The sequence below is a fragment of the Channa argus genome, chromosome 9 (assembly GCF_033026475.1).
Source record: "Channa argus isolate prfri chromosome 9, Channa argus male v1.0, whole genome shotgun sequence".
In the NCBI taxonomy this organism is placed as follows: Eukaryota; Metazoa; Chordata; class Actinopteri; order Anabantiformes; family Channidae; genus Channa; species Channa argus.
Window position 1 is genome coordinate 1988094 of NC_090205.1, and position 23628 is coordinate 2011721.

General features: G+C 39.7%; 4 protein-coding genes and 1 pseudogene across 4 annotated transcripts; 1 reads left to right on the forward strand and 4 right to left on the reverse strand.

Moving 5' to 3' along the window:
* Positions 1-167: 167 nt before the first annotated feature.
* LOC137132823 (olfactory receptor 5P64-like) lies at positions 168-1143 on the reverse strand (annotated as a pseudogene).
* Positions 1144-8688: 7545 nt separating this feature from the next.
* LOC137132824 (olfactory receptor 6K3-like) lies at positions 8689-9636 on the reverse strand. The gene has a single exon (XM_067515826.1). The coding sequence runs from the start codon at positions 9634-9636 to the stop codon at positions 8689-8691; it is 948 nt and encodes a 315-aa protein (XP_067371927.1).
* A 3078-nt stretch (positions 9637-12714) lies between these two features.
* On the reverse strand, positions 12715-13662 carry LOC137132825 (olfactory receptor 6K3-like). The gene has a single exon (XM_067515828.1). It carries the CDS (start codon positions 13660-13662, stop codon positions 12715-12717), a length of 948 nt encoding a protein of 315 aa, XP_067371929.1.
* Positions 13663-15460: 1798 nt separating this feature from the next.
* On the reverse strand, positions 15461-18182 carry LOC137132826 (olfactory receptor 6N1-like). The gene is made up of 4 exons (XM_067515829.1): positions 17269-18182; positions 16380-16486; positions 15849-15917; positions 15461-15756 (listed from the first exon to the last, which is right to left on the reverse strand). The coding sequence occupies exons 1-4, from the start codon at positions 18180-18182 to the stop codon at positions 15461-15463; spliced, it is 1386 nt and encodes a 461-aa protein (XP_067371930.1).
* Positions 18183-22453: 4271 nt separating this feature from the next.
* On the forward strand, positions 22454-23398 carry LOC137132827 (olfactory receptor 51L1-like). Its single transcript, XM_067515830.1, has one exon. It carries the CDS (start codon positions 22454-22456, stop codon positions 23396-23398), a length of 945 nt encoding a protein of 314 aa, XP_067371931.1.
* The last annotated feature ends 230 nt before the right edge of the window (positions 23399-23628 follow it).

Here is a 23628-nt window from a genome sequence, read left to right on the forward strand (position 1 = left end):
TCTCTGTGAACACACAGAGAAGCACATGTATAAACATGTGCTAGAAATGTGTGAGATTTAAAACGTGAAAGTGAAAAAAGTTGCAATGTGAAGAAGTGAAATTGAAAATGCTCCTAAACCAAAATATGGAAGCAAAAGAAAGCAAAGCAGATGTTGGGTTTTTTCAGCTAAAGTGGTTCCAGCATCTCTTTGCTTGTTGCACCATGAAATTTTGTACAGCAAACTATTTTGTGAATCCTTAGAAAATTAACAATCACTCCTCTGATCTGAGGCAGCTTCAGGCCATAAACTAGAGGATTACTGATGGGAGGAATGATCAGGAACTCCAGAGATAATACAACAATGACAAATTGGTTTACTTCATCCACCTTATAAAGACTGAGGGAAATATCACAGAGTACAGAGATGCAATAGTTTGCAAATGTCCCCATGTGGGGCAGGCAGGTTTGTAACGTCTTTCCTCTGAATTCAGATGAACTTCTCCTGCAAACAAGCAAAATTTGCAGGTAGGTGTACAAGACAAAGAGTAGAGTGGCACAGATCAAAGTAACAGCAATAAACTGTGCTGTTATTCTGATCACAGTTATCTCCACACACGAGAGTTCAATCACAGACCAGTTGGTGCAAAACATCCTGTGCAGTTTATTTCCACACAAAGACAAACTGATGGACAGATGACACAAACAGGATACAACACAGCAAAAATCAAAAGATACAGCACCTTCCTGAACACCATTTTACTGTGATAGTGTAAAGGCTGACAAATAGCAACAAACCTGTCATAGGCCATGACAGTGAGAAGAGTCAACTCATGTGTTTTGTAAGTATAAATAACATACATCTGAGTGAAGCAGAACGGACGTGAGATGAAGTGAGTGTCAGACAGTATGTCCATCAGGAACCTGGGGAAGAAGCCGGCTGAGCCGTACAGAGAGTTTAAACACAGACAGCAGATGAAAATATACATGGGCTGATGCAGAGACTTGTCCAGACAGACTGTCAGAATAATGACAACATTAGCAGAGATTATAGTCATGTAGATCAGCAGACACAGACTGAAGAAAAGTGATCTGAGGGAACCATAGTCTGAGAATAAGGTGAACTCAAAGTAGGAGGGAGTCACACTGTTGTTGTTCATGTCTGTACAACAGCACAGCTGGAAGACGAGAAGTAAGACTAAAGAAGAAAAGGAAGACAATAAGAAAAGACATTCCGTTTAAATCCAACAGGTATTTTAACAAGACATAAGTCTGTGTTAATGTTTGTGTCATGAGCTGCAATAAAATTAATTTCACATAATTTAACTAGGAAATAGATTCACTAGGAAAACCGAACTCTTACTCATTTCTCATCACGGCTGATGAGTGTTTTAAGCAGTATTTGAGTTAAATGAGTACATGACAGGATGGAAGTGAGGACAGAGATTATTATCCAACTCCAAACTGATAGTATCACTAAATTAACAGGAAATCCATTTGTAAACTTTTGTATGAAATAGTTTCAAAGTCTTAAAACTTTAGAGACATTTTAAATAACAGACATGCACCATCCTCTCCTGATCCTAATCAAACTAATGAAGCTGCTTACCTTGTATCCTGTGTTGCTGTCACACTGGGAGCATGTGCACACAGATGCAAAAACATACTCTATGTCCAGCCCATGGACCTCTTTGTATTGTCAGATATGAATATAGGATCAAAACATGGTGCCCATTTACTCCTAAGAAAGCTGTTCAGTGGCACATGTGCTGAAAATGCTCATCCTTCTTTTCAGCCACAAAGCCCACAGGGCACACACTAGCAACCAGATGTACCTTCTCTGGTCATAAGAATGGGGATAAAGTTCTTCTAGACCTTCTAAATGTTACTGACTTAAAATGTTCAAGTTCTGATAATGAAAAGGGTCAATTTACAGGATATGTCACAGAAAGAATATAGTCACTGTTTTGTACCCATTACTTTTGCAGTGATTCTATATGCAAACAGTTCTTTTTAAGCCAGTGTGCATCAGGTGTTCAATGCAAAAGTTACAATACCATAGTTTGGTCACTATGAGGATTCTATGTCCTTCTTCAGGTGGGACCACAGGTTTCTATCTTGTATGCATTGCTGCATGTTACACCTGTGCTGGTGCCTTTAACCAGCCGCAGGGTCATCAGCCTGATGTCACGGGTGTTTTAATCCTAGAACATCTAAAGGTGGTGGAGCAGCAGTAGGAACTTCTCCCTGATGCTCTTCACAGCTGACCCTGGCTACCAAAACCAAAGCCACAAGCTCTGCCTTCTCTGAGAACTCCATAAACACTTTCTTGAGCTTTGAGGTAGCAACTCCTTCAGGAAGCTCCTACAAAAGGTATCACAATCTGGACATCAGCTTTCTGGCACAAATACCTTTTGGCAATGTTCCGTTGGTCAAAGAAGGCTGTTCTAGAGATTTTTTGTATGTGTGAGGTAAAGGACAAATCCTGGTCATATATAACTCGGAGGTTCCTTGCAGTAGCATTTGAGGATAAAGATATGACATCTAGAGTAACGATGAAGTGAAATGAGTGAAATGAGAGTGGTGAAGGGAGACCCTTTTATTCAATTCAACTTTATTTATATAGCGCCAATTCACAACAAAGTCATCTCAGGGCACTTTACAGAATAAAGTCAAGATTATAAAGATATATAAAGAGAACCCAACAATTCCCCCTGGAGCAAGCCATAGGCAACAGTGGAGAGGAAAAACTCCCTTTAACGGAAGAAACCTCCAGCAGAACCAGGCTCAGGGTGGACGGCCATCTGCCTCGACCGGTTGGGGTGAGTGGAAAGGGGAGAGAGAAAAGAACAGAGCAACAAAAAGCAACAACAAAACATCGGGCAGATTGGTAGGACCAGTAGCTGCACGCTGGAAGACACACAGCTTCAAAGCCGGGGGACACCTGCAGAAAGGGACAGAGAGAGGGGGACAGAGGAAGACAAAGACAACTACGGGAGAGAGCACACAGAGTTAATGACATACAGTGGTGAGAATTGCGGGGTGAGAGGAGAGGAGAGATGGTCAAGAGGAGGAAAGGAGCTCAGTGCATTGGGGGGTGGGTCCCCCAGCAGTCTAAGCCTATGGCAGCATAACTATAACTAACTATATGCTTTATTAAAGAGGAAGGTTTTAAGCTTAGACTTAAAAGTAGAGAGGGTGTCTGCTTCCCGAATCTGAACTGGGAGCTGGTTCCACAAGAGAGGAGCTTGATAGCTAAAGGCTCTACCTCCCATTCTACTTTTGGAAATTCTGGGAACCACAAGTAGGCCTGCATTCTGAGAGCGAAGTGGTCTACTGGGATGATATGGTGCTATGAGGTCTTCTATATATGATGGAGCCTGACCATTCAGAGCTTTATATGTAAGAAGCAGGGTTTTAAATTCTATTCTAAATTTAATGGGAAGCCAATGGAGAGAAGCTAGTGAAGGTGAAATATGATCTCTCTTGCTAGTTCCAGTCAGCACTCTTGCTGCAGCATTTTGGATTAATTGCAGGCTCTTTAGGGAGTTACTGGGGCATCCTGAAAGTAGGGAATTACAGTAGTCCAACCTAGAAGTAACAAATGCATGGACCAGTTTTTCGGCATCACTTTGAGACAGTATGCTCCTAATTTTGGCAATGTTCCGTAGGTGGAAGAAGGCTGTTCTAGAGATTTGTTTTATATGTGACTTAAAGGACAGATCCTGATCAAAAATAACTCCAAGGTTCCTTGCAGTAGTACTGGAGGCCAGACTTATGCCATCTAGGGTAACAATATGGTTGGACATCATATCTCTGATATTTTTGGGCCCAAATACTATGACTTCAGTTTTGTCTGAGTTTAAAAGTAAAAAATTGTGGGACATCCAGGCCTTGATGTCTTGTAGGCATGCTTGAAGCTTTATTAACTGATTATTTTCATCTGGTTCCATAGATAAATATAGCTGGGTATCATCAGCATAACAGTGGAAATTTATGGAGTGTTTTCTAATAATGTTGCCTAAAGGAGACATATATAAAGTAAAAAGTATTGGTCCTAACACAGAGCCTTGTGGAACTCCATAGCTAACCTTTGTGTGCATGGAGGATTCATCATTAACATGAACAAATTGAAATCTATCAGACAGATAGGATTTAAACCAACCTAGTGCAGTTCCTGAAATTCCAATTTCATGTTCCAGTCTCTGTAATAAAATGTTATGATCAATGGTATCAAATGCGGCACTAAGATCTAACAGAACAAGTATAGAGATGAGTCCATTATCTGAGGCCATGAGAAGATCGTTGGTGACTTTTACCAGTGCTGTTTCTGTACTATGATGAACTCTAAATCCTGACTGAAACTCTTCATACAAATTATTCCTATGAAGGTGATCACATAATTGTTTTGCGACTACTTTTTCAATTATTTTAGAAATAAAGGGGAGATTAGATATTGGTCTGTAATTGGCTAAAACACCTGGGTCAAGACAGGGTTTTTTAAGTAATGGTTTAATTACAGCTACCTTATAGGCCTGTGGTACATAGCCTGTTTCTAAAGATAGATTGATGATATCTAATACGAACGTATCTATTAAGGGTAAAGCTTCCTTGAGCAGCTTAGTTGGAATAGGGTTTTAAGACAACATATATTTTCAGGTAGATTCAGGCCATAAAATAAAGAGACCTGGTCAGAGGAATGATCACAACTCAAGAGGTAAACCAACGACAGATGATTTTGAGTGGGACTTCAGACACTCTTCTTCCTATATAACGTCTATGAATATCTGTCATGGCAAAAAAAAAAAAAAGACAATATCTGTTCCTAGATACCTCACGTCTAATCAGTAAAGAAGCTTCAACATCCAGGATGTCTTTTAGGGTTTGATTAACTGGCAAGAGAGAAGAACATCAACAGAGTTTCAAGTCTCCATCCTATGCAGTTCTTAACTTCATACATTCACACATAGTTGTATAAGCTTCTGTTGCTGGGCAAAACTTTCTCCACCCTCAGGACACTGCTCCCGGCCCTTTTCTCCTTTTATGGAAACCATTTCCATTTCCACCACTTTGATAAGCACCTGTAAGAATGGACTGACTCTGGGTGAGAGTCAGTGTGGGATGGTCTGCTGTTAGACAATAACTGACCTTGGAGCAGTTCTGCAAAGACTTCAGACAAAGTTTAAACAACATACAATCTTTTAAACATCCTTCAAAAGTACACTGAGTACAAGTTGCTATTACAACTAGGTAAAATGCTAAGGATTAAATGTAATAATGATTTAATAATACTTGATTTTCCATCACAATATCCTCTTGCCCTGATCGTCAGAGTGCTCTTGTTTTTCGTACCTATAACCTCAGAACGTCCATGACACAGCCTGATATGACACATGACCAACGAACCAACAGCAAAACTATCTCACCTATTTCACAACTCACCTCTTCTGGCTAACCATCTACCCAGCAGCCTTGTTCCCCATTGTCATCATATAGGCTGTAAAATCTTCTTCCTTAACCAACAGTAACAACATAAAGAAAGTTCTAGGAATCCCGTTAGAAACCTCAGCCTCCTCTGGGAACCAGCCTAGAGCCGTATTTGGCAGCGGCAGCTACAGAAGCACTGTAATAAAAGCAACCATCTCAAGTTTCCTCCTGAATTTTCACTTTTCTCTCTTTAACTCCCTGAAGATGACCATGAGCGTTCATGCTAGTACATTACAGGCCATATTATGAGAGCTAGTGTCTCAGGTCCCAGGAACCAGCCTCATCCGGTTAACCGCCTCCACCTGTGTGTGACCTCATCATCAATCTACAACTTTTAAACTGACAAACCACCACTAAGGTACTCTGCCATAGTTCTGCCATTATTCTTCAGACCATCTCCAGCAAAGATGTAAAAGTTCAGACAGCACAACCTATGTCTCCTATCTGTCCCACAGGACATACAAACACCATGAAGGCCTGTACTCCTCTCAGGCACCGGGATGCCAGCTTTGCTTATTCCTTATTATTTCTACCCCTTTCTGCCACCAGGATGCTACATTTGTATATTTCTAGTTTACCATAACTAGTACTACTTTCTGAGGAACTGAGATGTCAGGTTTGTATATTCCCAGTTTACTTCACTACTAATTATTTCTTAGGCACCGGGATGCTGGTGTCTCATCATTTGACACTTCTTAGGTCTGCAAAAGCATGAAGCTGCCTCAGTTACATAGCATCAGCTGTGGTAGTGAACGTGTGCAGTAATGTTTTCATCTCAGTTACCTGTTCAGCCACTATTTACTTAGTCTTGCGTTTCCATGAAAGTCAGCTCATTTCCATTACCACCACATCACTACATCACTCCTTCATCTGATTTCTTCTCTCTCCACTTGGGTCTTTTAGTTAGCAGCACCAGTTTACTATATGCTACCCAGCACTAGCACTTATCTAACTCCAGGTTTCGGGGGCATTTCAAAGCTGAGCTGATTATAACAGCACCACCTTAAAAGAATTCAGTCCAGGCACAGCACCTTTAGGTTTATTAAGCCCAAGATCAAACATGCCATCTTTTGATTCTTCACTTCTTCAAGATGGCCTCCTTATTTCCCAACTGGTCAAGGCAGATGGCAGCTCATCCGGATATGAGTTCTGCCAAAGGATTCTTCTGTTAGAGAGACGTTTCCTCTACATTGTCACCCTAGTGGTTACTCAAGGGGCATTTGTTGGGTCTCTATGAATCTGTCAGTCAAGATCTTGACAGCAGTTGATTTAAATGTTTAGTGCTTGATTGATTGCTTCACCATAATGCTTCAACCGAATTAGAACCTCATTCCTGAGATCTCAATTTAAATAAAGCTGCTTATTTGTATACTTACAAGCCTTTGGCATTACATCTAATCTGTATGAGCCAACCAAGGGTTTTCCTCAGCTTTAGTTTTTGTTTTATGTAGTATGTATTGTGTATTGTGAATTGAGTAGTCACTTGCCTTACAGAAGTGGTAAAGCACTTTTTAATAGCACCTACCTTCCACCATGCTTGCTTACTCCAGACATCATTCTGTTCCACCGTCTTTCACTGTTCCTTTACAGCAGATTCTACTCACACGATTAATGCTGATTAAACTGTTTTTATCGGATTTAAGGGTGTGATCGTGAAATCTCACTATGTGGGCCAGGCAGGTTTGTAACGCCTTTCCTCTGAATTCAGATATGTTTCTACTGCAAACAAGAAGAAAAATATAGATGCCAAAGTCCTGTCACCCTAATCACAGCTGGTACAGTTAAGCTTGGCACAGTTGTTATGCCTGATGCTCTTCCTGACAAAACCCTCCCCAATTTCTACCAGGCTTTGGGACTGACACTACATGGCTGGGGATGGGGATGGGCTGTTGGGGGTTCAGTGTCTTACCCAGCGACACTTTCACATGTGGTCAGGAAGAGCGACCCTAAGGTCAGTAGGTGACCACTTTACCAACTCAGCCACTGCCTCCCCTAGCTAAACTTAGAGTACAGCACAGCAAAAATTCACTCTACAATTTCACCTCTGGTTAGTATCACTCAGGCAAGCGTGCATTTAAGTGCTATTTCATCTGGATTTACTGAATTTTAAAATAATTCTAAAATTCTGTTTTGTTGTCTACCAACCAGTGGATATAGAGAGGAAACACGTATTGAGTCTGGGGTTCTCGGCATTCTTACCCTTCTTGCCCCTTGTTTTGGGGGTTTATAATTTTTACCTCTTCTTTTATTTGAGTTTGTAAGTTTTCAGAGATGCTTACCTGAGACGTCCAAGGCACTGGAGTCTTTCAAGGCTTCATTGAAAAATTTCAACAATCAAAAAGTCTCAGCAGTAGCAGTCATTAGTACAGGCTTCAAACAAGTTGTTCTCTAATTCTCAGTCTTGAACAAAACAGAAAACTAATAAGAAAAACTCTCAACTCTAACTCCCTATTTTCTACACAGTTTTCTACAACACTCAACTGGCCAATTCTCTTCACTTCTTATACAGTTTTTACCATGCTGTCCACCCTGTTTTTTTATTTCCACCCACTCATGTGGTTTTTCTACAGTTAAAGCATTATTGATATGCTTTTACATTTGTGCACTCGCATGGTTAAAATTTTTCTGTTTCTCCATTTGCAACTTCCACCGAATGTGGTCAACGCTTTCTGGGCCTTCTGCAGTTGCTTTGTATATGAAAGCTTGCCTTCTGCTTTCCATTGCAGGCTTTAATATTTACTTGACTGAGCTTTGCATTTCAAGTGTGATTTTCAGTTGGTTTATTTCTGTTCAAGCTACATCAGGTCATGTTAATGGATGCAATGTTTCAATCATTGTTCATACAACAAGAATATAATAATTTTTCCATTTCCTTTAACAAAGGTCAATATATGTGGGAAAGTAACTTGGTTTAGAGGCAGGCTTACTTGTGTCCAAAAATTATCCACTCCAGAAATCATTCTATGACACTGAACATTTATTGAATTCCAAATTCAACAATTGAGCTGATAACAAAGTATTTCCACAGAAAACTTTTCTGAAAATATTTCCACAGAATACAGTAAGAAACCATGTACCTACACACTCAACTTTGTACTACTACCTACTACATTGTTGCGCTCCCCCACTACCTTACTGTCCATGTCTATCTGTCATCAAGAATATTTGAGAAAATCATAACAACAAAACTTTACTATCTTCTTGTGCTTGTTGGTTCTTTAAATCATGCAGGAAAAACTACTTTGTGTATTTTTAGAAACCCAGAAATCGCTCCTCTGATCTGAGGCAGCTTCAGGCCATAAACTAGAGGGTTATTGATGGGAGGAATGATCAAACACTCCAGAGATAAAATGACAATGACAAGTGTATTTAATTCATCCACCTTATAAAGACTCAGGGAAGCCTCACAGAATATTGAGATGCAAAAGTTGACAAAAGTCACTATGTGGGGCAAACAGGTCTGTAAGGCCTTTCCTCTGAATTCAGACGAACCTTTCCTGCAAACAAGCAGAATACGCAAGTAGGTGTACAGGACAAAGAACAGGGGGATAAAGATTGATGTTACTGCAAAACACTGACCTGTTTTGCCAATCACAGTTGTGTCCAAACAGGAGAGCTGAATTACAGACCAGTTGGTGCAAAACAGCCTGTGGAGTTCATTTCCACACAAAGGCAAAGTGCTGGCCAGATACAAGAAATGGGCCGTTATACAAACAGGGTACAAAACAGCAAAAATTAAAAGAGATAAAACCTTCCTGAACGTCATTTTACTGTGATAGTGTAAAGGCTGACAAATAGCAACAAACCTGTCATAGGCCATGACAGTGAGAATATTCAACTCATTTCCTTTGTAAGTGTGAATAACATACATCTGAGTGAAGCAGAACGGACGTGAGATAAAGTGAGTGTCAGACAGTATGTCCATCAGGAACCTGGGGAAGAAGCCGGCTGAGCCGTACAGAGAGTTTAAACACAGACAGCAGATGAAAATATACATGGGCTGATGCAGAGACTTGTCCAGACAGACTGTCAGAATAATGACAACATTAGCAGAGATTATAGTCATGTAGATCAGCAGACACAGACTGAAGAAAAGTGATCTGAGGGAACCATAGTCTGAGAATAAGGTGAAAATGAAATAAGAAGGAGTGAGATTGTAGCTGCGTTTCATGTCTGCATAAAAAACACTGATAAAAGACAGAGACAGAGGAATGGGAGTTAAAATTGCTCTGATTTAAAATTGTAAATACAAGTAAAACAGTTCATACATGATTCATGAGCTGCAACTTTCTTGCAATTCAAAAAGACAGAAAACAGTAAGAAGACTGATTAATGTAGTGTATATCTATTCAGTCTGCGGTTTTATATTGGAATTGTAGTATTTCAGTAAATCCTGCAGCAGCTTTTTCCACAACCAACAAATTAGTAAAACCACTAAATTCAGTCACTAACCACTTGAAAGGGCCAGCACTTGTTTTGTGTTTGACAGCCCTTAACTAAACACAGTCAAGCAAAGCACCTCTGTCCATTCATGCTTAACAAGACTTTAGAGACCTGCCATCAACACCCTCCTTCCTTGATTCCTAACTGAGGTAGTTGTTCAATTCTTATCCTTTACTAATGCTAACTGTCACGTGTACAAACAGGTCCAGTGTTGAATCCCAAAGTGTTTAAAGTCAAATGCAAGACGTGGCACAGAAGAATAAAAAATGCCAGTCAAGTGATAGAAACATCATTAACATGCACATTTGCTTGCTTTTATTCCTCCCAAAATATCAGGACAGAGTGAAGTGCTGCGTGCACAAGCTCATGCACAAAAATAGGATGTTGTACTAGGAGGGTCACAGTCCAGATAATGTTAGCAGCATCTCATGCAGACATTTGCGTTCACACATACACCCCCCCTAGAAAAAATCAGGAGAATGTCAGAATTCCAGAGGATGTGTGAAAGAGGCTGTAGGTGCTTATTCTTGCTGGGAAGACTAGTACTTCTTTCAAGGAGAGGTTGAGCTGGCGATGTTGCTCTCTCATCCAGAGACGTCAGACAAGGCGAAAATGTGTGATGAGACAGTGGAGTCATCCGGTGGAAAGGACAGGAAGAGCAGTGTGTCGTCAGGATAGCAGTAATAAGAAAAGCCATGTGAGTGAATTATAGAACCCAGTGATGTTGTAGAGATGGAAAAAGAAGAGGACTAAGAAGTGAGCCTGATAGAGGCTATGAGAGTTTGAAACATGCTGCTGCCAAGATACCTTGAAGATTTGTCTAGATACGGAAGACTGAAGCCAGGCCAGAGCTGTACCAGAGATGCCCAAGTCAGACTGTGGGAGAAAAAGGATCTGAGGGTTCACTGTGTCAAAGGCTGGAAGATTAAAACAGAAGACTGACCTGCAGCTTTTTACATTTTACAAAAAGTCCAGCTAATTCCAAATGAAATTGGTATCTAAGCCGAGCAGAAATGTTATCTGATTGCTTCTCTCTCCCTCTGTCTCTTTCTTATTGTGCCTTATGTTTAGTTTTTCCTCCACTTGTTTAGTGATAATCGCATTTGTAATTAACTTTAAGGTTTTTGCAGGTCATGCAGTGAGAGACACTGGATTAGAAGCTCAGCTTCACAAGGGTAAACAAACCCATGTGGTCAGGCCTCAGTAGACTGTGGGGACCAACCTGTAGTAAGGAGGACAATTCATAGAAGACCTAATTCTGAACAAGAGGCCATGGTTCACCACCAACTACTTTATATTTTAAAATGGTTTTCCCCACTCAGCAACACACCAACTGAGAAACCCACTCTTGGTAATCGTAAGCTTCATAATAAGGAATGTGAAGTTACAGAATCCAGTGGCCATAGTTAAACGTTTTCATGGGGCCAGAACACTGTATGTTCATCCAAAGACACAACTCCTCCCCAGACACAAATGTAGGTTATAACAATCAGGGTACAGCACAGATAAAAAAATCAAGATGTATCATTGTCTCAAATGTAATTTTTTTATGATAGTGGGAAGGCTCATAAATAGGGATAATAAATGTTTGGTCTGGAGCCTCTCATAGCTGTCTGTAGCCTGTTTCAGACATGAGAATCTGGAGAATGTCAGAAGGTAGCAGGTCCTGACATTGTCTGGAGTTTCACTTTCAGACATGTAGCCAACATCAGGACATAGTACGTGTGATGTGTTTTCACTTGTGAAGAAATACATCATGTCATTGTGCAAGGGGTGGTGCTTGGGCACTTGGAGGTGGAGGCAAGACAGGACGCACAAACAAAGCTAGGGAAGTGACACTGTTCTGCTTTGTAATCTGGTCGTATACCACAGAATCTCGTGCTGTTCCTTGTATTTGTTTGACGATTTCCATGTCTGCCCTTACCAACAGAAGTTCATGAATTTCATTGTCCCTCCAGTTCGACGTTGTTGTGTACGGATGAATGAAGGAGTTCTTCACCTTCCAGCTTTTGTATTTGGCCGCTTTCCAGGAAATGGCCGCCATCCACACACCCACTCTCTCATGGTGAATTCTCCAGAGCATTACCTCCTCTATTCACAAATGAGCTCGGTTGGAGATCTGGAATCTGGACTTTGCACTAGGGAGCTGGTTGGATAAAATCTGAATAATGTCAGGGCCAACAGGCTTGGGCGTTTCTGTTCACAGATAAATCTGGAAAGTGTCTGAATTCCAGTGCATGTCTGAAAGGGGCCTATGACAGCGATATTTTAAATTTTTCATTTGAGCACAAAGTTGTAGTTTGTTATTTAATTTGGGTTTTTGTAACAAATACTGATAAACTTAGTTGTCTAAATTTGGTTTTAGTTTGAAAAATGAATGATCCCATACATGTTACTGCATGTCATACCCCATCTCTTTCTGATTTCTGAAAAACTCTTAACATTTTCTATGATAAAAGCACAAATGCCCCAAAAAACACAAATTTCATTACATACAGCAGATGACATATGCATTAAAAAAATGGACTTTGAACTTGGTTGGAAATGATACTTTAATACAACCACAGAAGTACAGAAACATGTCGGTAAATGATGAAAGAAAAAGGGTTTTAATGCAGCAGAATGTTCTAATTTCACATAAGATTCAGGTTATTCTGAAGGTCGACCATACATATACAACACTTACAAATACATGTGGTGTAAAGAGGCTGATTTTCATCCTGTGCCTTCTGGTTCATTTTAAATATATATAAATAAATAAGTTTAAACAACTTACTGCATGATCAAATATTTATGGGTCTTTAAATCACGCAGGATGACCTACTTTGTGTAACCTTAGAAATACAGAAATTACTCCTCTTATCTGAGGCAGCTTTAGGCCATAAACTAGAGGATTACTAATGGGAGGAATGATCAGAAACTCCAGAGATAATACAACAATGACAAGTGTATTTAATTCATCCACCTTATAAAGACTCAGGGAAGCCTCACAGAATATTGAGAAGCAAAAGTTGTCAAAAGTCACTATGTGGGGCAGGCAGGTTTGTAAGGCCTTTCCTCTGAATTCAGACGAACTTTTCCTGCAAACAAGCAGAATACGCAGGTAGGTGTACAGGACAAAGAACAGGGGGATAAAGATCGATGTTACTGCAAGAAACTGACCTGTTTTGCCAATCACAGTTGTGTCCAGACAGGAAAGCTGAATTACAGACCAGTTGGTGCAAAACAGCCTGTGGAGTTCATTTCCACACAAAGGCAAAGTGCTGGCCAGATACAAGAAATTGGCCATTATACAAACAGGGTACAAAATAGCAAAAATTAAAAGAGATAAAACCTTCCTGAACGTCATTTTACTGTGATAGTATAAAGGCTGACAAATAGCAACAAACCTGTCATAGGCCATGACAGTGAGAATATTCAACTCATTTCCTTTGTAAGTATAAGTAACACACATCTGAGTGAAGCAGAGTGGACGTGAGATGAAGTGAGTGTCAGACAGTATGTCCATCAGGAACCTGGGGAAGAAGCCGGCTGAGCCGTACAGAGAGTTTAAACACAGACAGCAGATGAAAATATACATGGGCTGATGCAGAGACTTGTCCAGGCAGACTGTCAGAATAATGACAACATTAGCAGAGATTATAGTCATGTAGATCAGCAGACACAGACTGAAGAAAAGTGATCTGAGGGAACCATAGTCTGAGAATAAGGTGAAAATGAAATAAGAAGGAGTGAGATTGTAGCTGCGTTTCATGTCTGCATAAAAAACACTGATAAAAGACAGAGACAGAGGATTAGGAGTTGACTAAAATTGTTCTGATTTAAAATTGTAAATACAAGTAACAGTTTATCAAGATCTATGATTTCTGTCAGTCTCTGATTTCTGAAGAATTGTAGTATTTCAGTAAAACCTACTACAGAACATAAGGCAGCTATGGTCACATAATAAACATCCTACCCTCCTTTTTCCACAACCAACAAATTGGTAAAACCACTAAATTAACAGGAAATCAGTCACTTCAAATGGCCAGCAGTTGTTTGGTGTTCGACAGCTCTGAATAATTATATACATCCACCAAACACAATCGAGTAAAGCCTCTATGTCAATTCATGCTTAGTAAGAGCTTAGAGACCTGCCATCACCCGCCCTTCTCCAATTGAATCCAAATTGAGGCAGCTGTTCAATTTTTACACCCAACAGTCACGTGTACAAACAGGCCCAGTGTCCAATTTTAAAGTCTTTGAAATCAAATGTGAGACTTGGCACAGAAAATTCAGGTGATGTAAAAGTTTATTTACAGGTCTGTCCTAGAGGTGATAAGAACATCATGTAGGTACAAACACGAAGTAAGGCCAGGATTATCCTTAGCTAAGAATAGCAAGAAAGAAAGCAAATACTGTGGACATAATTACTAAAGGTATTTTTTTTGGGTTATGAAGAAAGAGACAACGGATTAGAAGCACAGCTTCCCAAGGGAAAACAAACCCATCTAGTTTAGTAGCTGGTGTTGGTTGACATATAGTAGGGGTGCAGCATAGTTAGTCCAGCAGCCATAGTTAAATGAACTCCTGGAACTAGAGCGGGTGAAGTCAAATTACATTTAAAACTGTGGAAATACAGTAAGATTATTATTTGTTGAAACAAAGAATGTTTTGAAAGTACACAAAAACCCTTATCTTCCTCTATTAATGATCAGTTATGTTAGGTTGAGGCATTATGAAGGGAAATTAGTGTAAGTCCCATTCTTTCCAGCTTTTGTGATGTCTGCTTAAGGACTGTGACACACCAGGCTAAGGTCAAAGAAGTAGACACAATGAAGACCAACTGTTTATACTGCCACCCTTCACAGGAAACCCATTTCGGGTGATTGTACTTGGGATGTTATTCTTTTGGTTGCAGCTTAGCTCTCTCCTTAACTCACTGCTGATGTTGCACCAATCCGTCTGTCAATCTCACCATCCATTTTACCCTCACTTGTGAACAAGACCCCAAGATACTTAAATTCCTACCTTGAGGCTAGTGACCCATTCCCAACCCGAAGGGGGCAATCCACTATTTTTCAGGAGAGCCTCAGACTCGGAGGCCATGGTTCATGTTCCTAGAAATCCTGTCCATGAAAACCACAAACAGGATTGGTGACTAGGGTCAACCCGGATGGAGGCCAACACCAACTAGGAACGTGTTTGACTTATTACCAAGAATACAAATGCAACTCACACTGCAGTTGTGCAAGGACCCTGTGGCTTGTAACAATCCCCATTGTTCCTCCTGAACCTAGTGTAAGCTTTTCCCACAAGGCTGAATAGGGTGATACCCCAATAATTGGCACACACTCTATGGTCCCCCTCTTTAAAAATGGGGACCACAATCCTAGTTTGGCACTCCACAGGCACTGTACCCGTCCTCCATACGACACTGAAGCTGTCAACTAATTACCTCACCACCAGGCATTGATCAGTTGACAGCTCTGCTGCTTTCTTCAAATCTGATGATACAACCACAAAGTCAATCATTGACCTGAGCCCTAAGGAGTTCTGGTACCGGGTAGACTTCAGAACAACCTATTCTCAAACATGGTATTCGTTAAGGCCAAGCCATGACTATCACAGAAGCCCAATGACAAAGCACCATTCGGGTTCAGAGTAGACAGGCAGTTCCTTCCAATCACTCCTCTTCGGGTTTCTCCATCATTGCCCATGTGGGCATTGAAGTCCCCCAGCAGAAATATGGTGTCCCCAGGCAGTACCCTCTCAATGACCTCACCCAAACTCTCCAGGAAGGCTGGATACTCTGAAATGCTGCTTGGTGCATGAGCGCAAACAACAGCTAGGGCCTTCCCCTCAGGAACTTATAGACATATAGAGGTGACCCTCTATGAAAACTCCAACACAGCAGCACTCAGCCAGGGACTTGTGAGTATCCCCACACCCGACTCTCACAATGGGCAACTCCAGGAATTCCAGGAAAGAGTCCAAACCCAACTTCCTCCTTCTCTGTCTCAACCGTTGCTGTTGAATAATTGTGTTAAATTAAAGTTTATGAACAGCATACAGCATATGTCGCTATTATTCAGATGTATGATTGTCAGATAGAGGGTGGTGGTGATGGCATCCTCTGTTAAGCAGTTGGGACTATACACAAACTGCAGGGGGTGCAGTGAAGCTTGTAGTGGAGTATTGATGTGCCTCACGACAAGCCTCTCGAAACATTTCATGTCATTCACTTGTTAGTTTATGAGATTCTTTATAAAAAACACATTTTAAATATAAAATTAGCTGGTCTTAATGTTTCTGATAGGTGAACATAAACTTATTTTTTCATTTTATAATTCACTTTTCCTTCTACCAGTTGACTAAATGTAAATATAAATCACAAACTATTGATGAAATACTGGTAATATATAAGCTGACTAATGTTAAGTAGTAAAACTTGGTAAACACATAGGGCTGGAATAGAGTGTTGTTGATCACCAGTCCTAAAATTGGTCCCTTCAGACTTTCTGTGCTCCAGCTTTACCATGGAGAGGCTGGAGTCCGTCCCAGCTGCCACTAGGTGAGAGCACCCTGGAGATGTCAGACTATTACAGGACACAGACACAAACACAGTCAGTCCCTCCATGAGTTTGCGATGTTGCAATCACAACAATGAATTAAACCAATCCCCTGTGAGTTATGCAAGGTCTCGCACTTTAAAACATAAAAAACATTGTAAGATGCACCAGTAAAAAAAACACAAAAACATGTTCCTTAATCAGAGTGCACCAATAATAATTGTCAACTCCTGATGGGTTAACCTGCATATCTTTAAAGGAATTAATTCAGCATAGTTTTTTTTTAAATATATTCACCCACAAACTTTATGTATTGTATGAAAAAATCAAATTCCTGAGGTGGGGTAATGACATACAAAAACTTTGTTATAGTTGAACTGTATTCATTTTTCTGGTAAAGTTTTACTTCTACTTACTACATTTTAACACATGTTGACAAGTTGAATCAGTACTTTTAGAAGTGTTTTATGCAGTGAGACATTAAAAAGGAGCAGTGAAATTTTAAGCTGGGTTGCACGTTATCATTTATTGCAACAGCAGAAGCAAAAGCAACTATTATTAGTAATACTTAGTACTTCTTATGCAGTAAAACAAATGAAACAGGAATATTATTATAAAGAACGTACGTTTTGAAGAGAGAATATTAACCTGCATTTATATTCTTCTCATGAAATTAAATTAATTTGAATCAAATATAAACAAACAAAATACAATAAAAATATCTAAACATCAAAGCATAATGTAATTAAAAAAAGGCCTCAATAGCTTTTCTTTATGTTTTTTGAGTCTTTGAATAATTTAGGATGAACCTTAAAAACCCAGAAATCGCTCCTCTGATCTGAGGTAGATTGAGGCCGTAAGCTAGAGGGTTACTGATGGGAGGGATGATCAGAAACTCCAGAGACAAAACAACAATGACAATTGTGTTTACTTCATCCACCTTATAAAGACTCAGTGAAATCTCACAAAATACTGAGATGCAAAAGTTGACAAAAGTTACCATGTGGGGCAGGCAGGTCTGTAAGGCCTTTCCTCTGAACTCAGACAAACTTTTCCTACAAACAATCAGAATGCGAAGGTATGTGTACAGGACAAAGAACAGGGGGATAAAGATCGATGCCACAGCAAGAACCTGACCTGTCACACTGAGCATTATCTCCACACAGGAGAGTTGAATTATAGACCAACTGGTGCAAAAAATCCTGTGCAGTTTATTTCCACACAAAGGCAAATGACTGGACTGATAGAAAAACTGGACTAACATACAGACAGGATGCAGCACAGTAAAAATCAAAAGAAATGAAACCTTCCTAAACGTCATTTTACTGTGATAGTGTAAAGGCTGACAAATAGCAACAAACCTGTCATAGGCCATGACAGTGAGAATATTCAACTCATGAGCTTTGTAAGTGTGAATAACGTAAACCTGAGTGAAGCAGAATGTACGTGAGATAAAGTGAGTGTCAGACAGTATGTCCATCAGGAACCTGGGGAAGAAGCCGGCTGAGCCGTACAGAGAGTTTAAACACAGACAGCAGATGAAAATATACATGGGCTGATGCAGAGACTTGTCCAGACAGACTGTCAGAATAATGACAACATTAGCAGAGATTATAGTCATGTAGATCAGCAGACACAGACTGAAGAAAAGTGATCTGAGGGAACCATAGTCTGAGAATAAGGTGAACTCAAAGTAGGAGGGAGTCACACTCTTGTTGTCCATGTCTGCAGAGAACTGAACAAGAGAATTCAGAGTGACAGGAGAGAAGAAAAATTGAGATAATAAAAACAATGTGAGTGTGAATAAATGCAACATTCACATACAATTCAGTGAAAAAACACAACATACCTGGTGTGAACACACAAACATTTGTCATGAAAATTGTTCAGTGTGTATTGGTGTATTTAATGTATCAGTATAGCAGTTATGAATGCTAACATAAGCAATTTAACAGCCAGCCTCTTTTTAAAGCTCATCACCAAGTTTAAAGTAAATAGCACTTACACACGTGTTCCGACAGCTTTGAAGAATGACATCAACCACACAAACACACACAATGTATGATGTTCTGTTAAAGGGTCTCAACAACTGAAAAAGGCAGATCACACAAAATGAGAAATGTGCAGCATGTTCCCCTGATCTAATCCAAAGTGAGGCAGCTGCTCAGCTTTAAGTCTTTTGGTCTTTCACTAAGAGCAGTCACATGCTCAGCCAGGTCTACAAGGGACGGAAATACTACATGTCTAACCCCAATCTCACTACTCAGTTACACTTTATTTTCAACAAACCACCTTCAACATTTAAACATTTCTAATGTTTTACTACCTGAAAGCAAACAGTCATGAGAGAAAGTAATGGCTGTTTGCATAAATTGGTCATGAAATGTGATTTGATCTTCATCGAAGACATATATTTGTGTTTACCTGCCTGCGCTGGGCTGCTGCACCCACAACTGGTAAATTTTCATTCGGCATCTGCACCTACAACAACAACGTGGATGGAAAACTGGCTCATACGTGCACCAATACTGTGGATTACTTTCCTGTCACTGCCTTATCACACAACATCATTGCTCCAGTACTTGGCAGCTGAACATCTACGGTTACATGCAACCTCTTCACCGACATTCTGGCCTCACCTCGGCATCCCTCATCTTCCCTCATTAGTACATCCACAGAGGCTCTAGATAGAAATTTTGCTATTGACAGTATGAATTGCAGACCGTGTTCCAATCATTCTAGCCACAATCTACCGTCCCCCCAAACCAAACCAGAATTTTCTGGATTAATTTTATACCTTTCTTGCTAATCGATGCCCTCTGTACCCTAATAATATATTAATGGGAGAATTCAACGTACATATCCATAATGTCGCACTAAACGTCAAATCCTGGATCTTGTCTTCTGTACTGGCCTCACCCCTACGAATTGGACTGCTTCTGACCCTCCTATCACTGATCACAAATCAAAATACCTCTATCCAAAACCAGACTCTCCCGTCAAATATCATTCGGGAACATTAAAAACACTGACTTATCTGCTCTCACTGATTGAATTAACAACCTCAACATCTCCTCAATAGATGACATGTTTTTTACTACAATAATGGATTTCGTAATTTGCTGGACTCGCTTGCACCCTTGAAAACCCGGACTGTTTCTTTCTACCCCTTTGCTTCATGGTACACCCCTGCCGTTCATCAGGTCAAAACCAAAGTCCGCCGCCTGCAACGTATGTACAAAAAAACTGGTGTCACTAATTACAAGGACATATTTCTCGCACACCTATAATTTCAAAAGCCATATCATTTGCTAAATCTATCTATTATTCATCCCTTATTAACTCTGAGGAAAGAGTTAACAGCATTCTCAACGCTACATTCTCCCTGGTTGAAGCTTTTATCACCAACATTATACACATCTCCCTTACTTCACGTATTGTCTTATCCTTCTTGAAAACTGGAATTATTATTTCCCTTCTCAAATTTTAACAACTTCAGGCCAATTAGAAATTTACCATCGCTCTCAAAAATTCTGGAAAAAATAGTTGCTGCTCAGGTCCACAAACATCTTTCAATCTGTATGAACAATTCCAATCGGCTTAAACACAGAGACAGCCCTGGTAAAAATCACATACGATCTCCTGTTAGCTACAGACTCCAGACTGCTCACTATTCTCATCCTTCCTCAACCTCACATCACAATTTGACCCAAATTTTAAACCATATCCTCCTCAACCATTTACCTTCTATTGGCATCACAGACACTGTGCACACCTGGTTCACTTCATACATCTCTGGTCGCTCTCAGTTTGTTCAATTACAGAACTACACATCTCAACAAGCCCGTCAATACTGGTGTCCCACAGGGCTTAGTCCTTGGTCCCCTCGTCTTCGTCATATACCTACTGCCCCTTGGTTGAATATTTAGAAAACATTACATCCAATTTCACTGATATGCAGATTACACATGTATCTACCTGTAGACAAAACTCACCACTCTGCTTCCCCTCTACTTTCTTCTGACTGCTTGTTGGAAATTTAAAATGAGTTTTTACACAATTTTCTTAAACTAAATTGCAATAAACTAAATTTCTTCTTGTAGGAACAAAATCCATACTATCCATACTTGGGTGTCATCCCTCTCATTCTTTGCCCGTATCAGTAATATACCACAATCTGCCTACTTCAAATTTTGTAATATGTAATTCTTTGTTTGGTTTAAAAATCCCTTTAGAAAAATTTAACTGGATCAGAATTCAGCTGCCCGTATTCTTACTAAAACCCCCTTCGTGGATCATGTTACCCCCATACTTAGAAAATTTCATTGGCCAGGAGCCATCTCCTCATTATCTATAAGATTTCACTCCTCACAATCAAAGCCCTCCATTTCCTTGCACCCCATACCTACACCCTCACACCCCCATGTTCATCCTCAGCCCACCTCTTGTCCACTCCACATTCAGTCGCTGTGCCCCCCTTTCAAATACAGTCTTAAAACTCACCTTTTCTAGCTTGTCTATCCCACCTAAAATCAATTAAAACCATTCTAATTTTTCTAACTCTTTATTTTATATTACTTTCTGTAATTTGTTTGTTATTTTATCTTGTGTCTGTAAGGTGACCTTGAGTGTTGATAAAGACCCCAATAAATAAAATGTATTCTTCTTCTTATTATTATTGAGGCTTGTGTGTTTTGGTGGCCTCCCTCACTGGTCTCTTCTTGTACAGTCCCTCACTTTTTTGAGAACTTCCTCTTGTTAGATGTAGTTCTTGACCAGGACACCGATTGTCCTATGATGTGCTATGAAGTCACGTTGCTCTCCACATACAATCCCACTATTGAGAACGTAAAGACCATGAGTTAGTAAAGTTTTTCAGTCATCCAGCTATAGTTTTCTGGAACTTGTCAAGTGGAATTCTTTCTTCTTAGTTGGTGTGATTCCATATTTTCTCATTCTCATTCCTGAGGCATCAAAAAGCTCTACTTTGTCCAGTCCCTGTAACATGCCGATGGTTAGTGTCAGCGATTGACGCTCTGAGCTTTCAGTGTATGGAAACTGTGAAGCTTCAATATTTAACACTTTAAAAAGTCTTGTTCTTACGTAATTTATCTTCTAACTTAACTTATCATAAAATACTTCTGTTCTGTAAATACTCATTGATGAATGATGAGAATCTGTAATGGTTTTACTTTTTATATTAATGTGTGTCAGAATTTTTAGAGGTTCTGTTTTACTGCAGATGGCACTGAATGTTTTTTCTGGAAATTACTTAAATAAGCTTTCAGACAGCACAAACAATAAAATGGTTAAACGTCAGAGGTGGTTTTAGGTAAACACATTGTTACTGAGCACTGAGTTTGGGAAGGGGCTGGACATGCTGGATATTTTTTCTCCTCGTGGTTTGTACACATGCTCTCTGTAACAGGATAAAACTTCAGCAGCTGCCTTAGTTTAGACTGGAGCATGAGCACATCACACCTCCTCATTCACATGAACTGACAATGGGTCTTCTCACTTTTGTTGTAATGAGTCACATGACTTTACTGCTGCCACTATAATTGTTTTGCCGATTTTTGTTGTCCAAGAACACACAGCTGCTGTCAGAGCTTTGAAACTAGTTCAGACATGTAGTGACTTTGTGTTAATTTAGTGATTCTGTCATTATTGGAGTTATGGAAATGGGCAGGTAGGAAAAGACATGTAACATATCTGCAAGTATTTTCAGATGTGAACATTTATGACTTGTACACTGTTATATTACTGACATACTCATCAGAATATTGAATTAGTCTGTTTAGAAACGATTTGTTCTTCATGCTGTTTTTCAGATGTTTTATAATTGTGTTGTGTTTGAATTCTGTGTAATTTAAAGCCTATTATTCACAAACGAAATCAGACTTGTATTGTTTCATATTAAGATCTAATATCATTCATCTTCCCATCTCTCCATCACTCTCACTTTTCTTCTTCCAGCTGTGCTGCTGTACAGACATGAACAACAACAACAGTCTGACTGACTATTTCGAGTTCACAGTGTTTTCAGACTATGTTTCCCTAAAATATGTCTTCTTCAGTCTGTGTCTGCTGATCTACATGACTATAATCTCTGCTAATGTTGTCATTATTCTGACAGTCTGTCTGGACAAGTCTCTGCATCAGCCCATGTATATTTTCATCTGCTGTCTGTGTTTAAACTCTCTGTACGGCTCAGCCGGCTTCTTCCCCAGGTTCCTGATGGACATACTGTCTGACACTCACTTCATCTCACGTCCACTCTGCTTCATTCAGATTTACATTATTAACACCTACAAAGGACATGAGTTGAATATTCTCACTGTCATGGCCTATGACAGGTTTGTTGCCATTTGTCAGCCTTTACACTATCACAGTAAAATGACGTTCAGGAAGGTGCTGTATCTCTTGATTTTTGCTGTGATGCATCCTGCTTGTATATTAGTTTACGTTTTCTATGAGTTTAGTCATTTACCCTTGTGTGGATATAAACTGCACAGGATTTTTTGCACCAGCTATTCTGTGATTGGACTCTCTTGTGTGGCGACATCTCTAAACAGCACAGGAGGTCAGGTTCTTGCTGTGGCATCGATCTTTATCCCCCTGTTCTTTGTCCTGTACACCTACCTGCGTATTCTAATTGTCTGCAAGAAAAGTTTTTCTGAATTCAGAGTAAAGGCGTTACAGACCTGCCTGCCCCACATAGTGACTTTTGTCAACTTTTGCATCTCATTCTTCTGTGACATATTACTGAGTCAATATAAAGTGGAGGAAGTAAATCCAATTGTTAGTATTGTTTTATCTTTGGAGTTTCTGATCATTCCTCCCATCAATAACCCTCTAGCTTATGGACTTAATCTTCCTCAGATCAGAGGAGTACTTTTTGGGTTTCTGAGGATGCACAAAATAGTTCGCTGTCTGTAGTTCAAAGACATTTTGTTTTTATATCATGTGCTGAATATCAAAACTAATTTTTTGTCTGCAAAAATACTTCCACATTACGTTACTAGTTAAATTAAAAAAAAGACTTAAATACATTTTGTTAACAGCATTTCTGTACTTGTACTTCTGTTATCTTCTTTACTGTGTACTGTAAGTTTAAACTCTTTTTTCTGTTCACTGTAATGAAACATTTTCACAAGAAATAAATGATT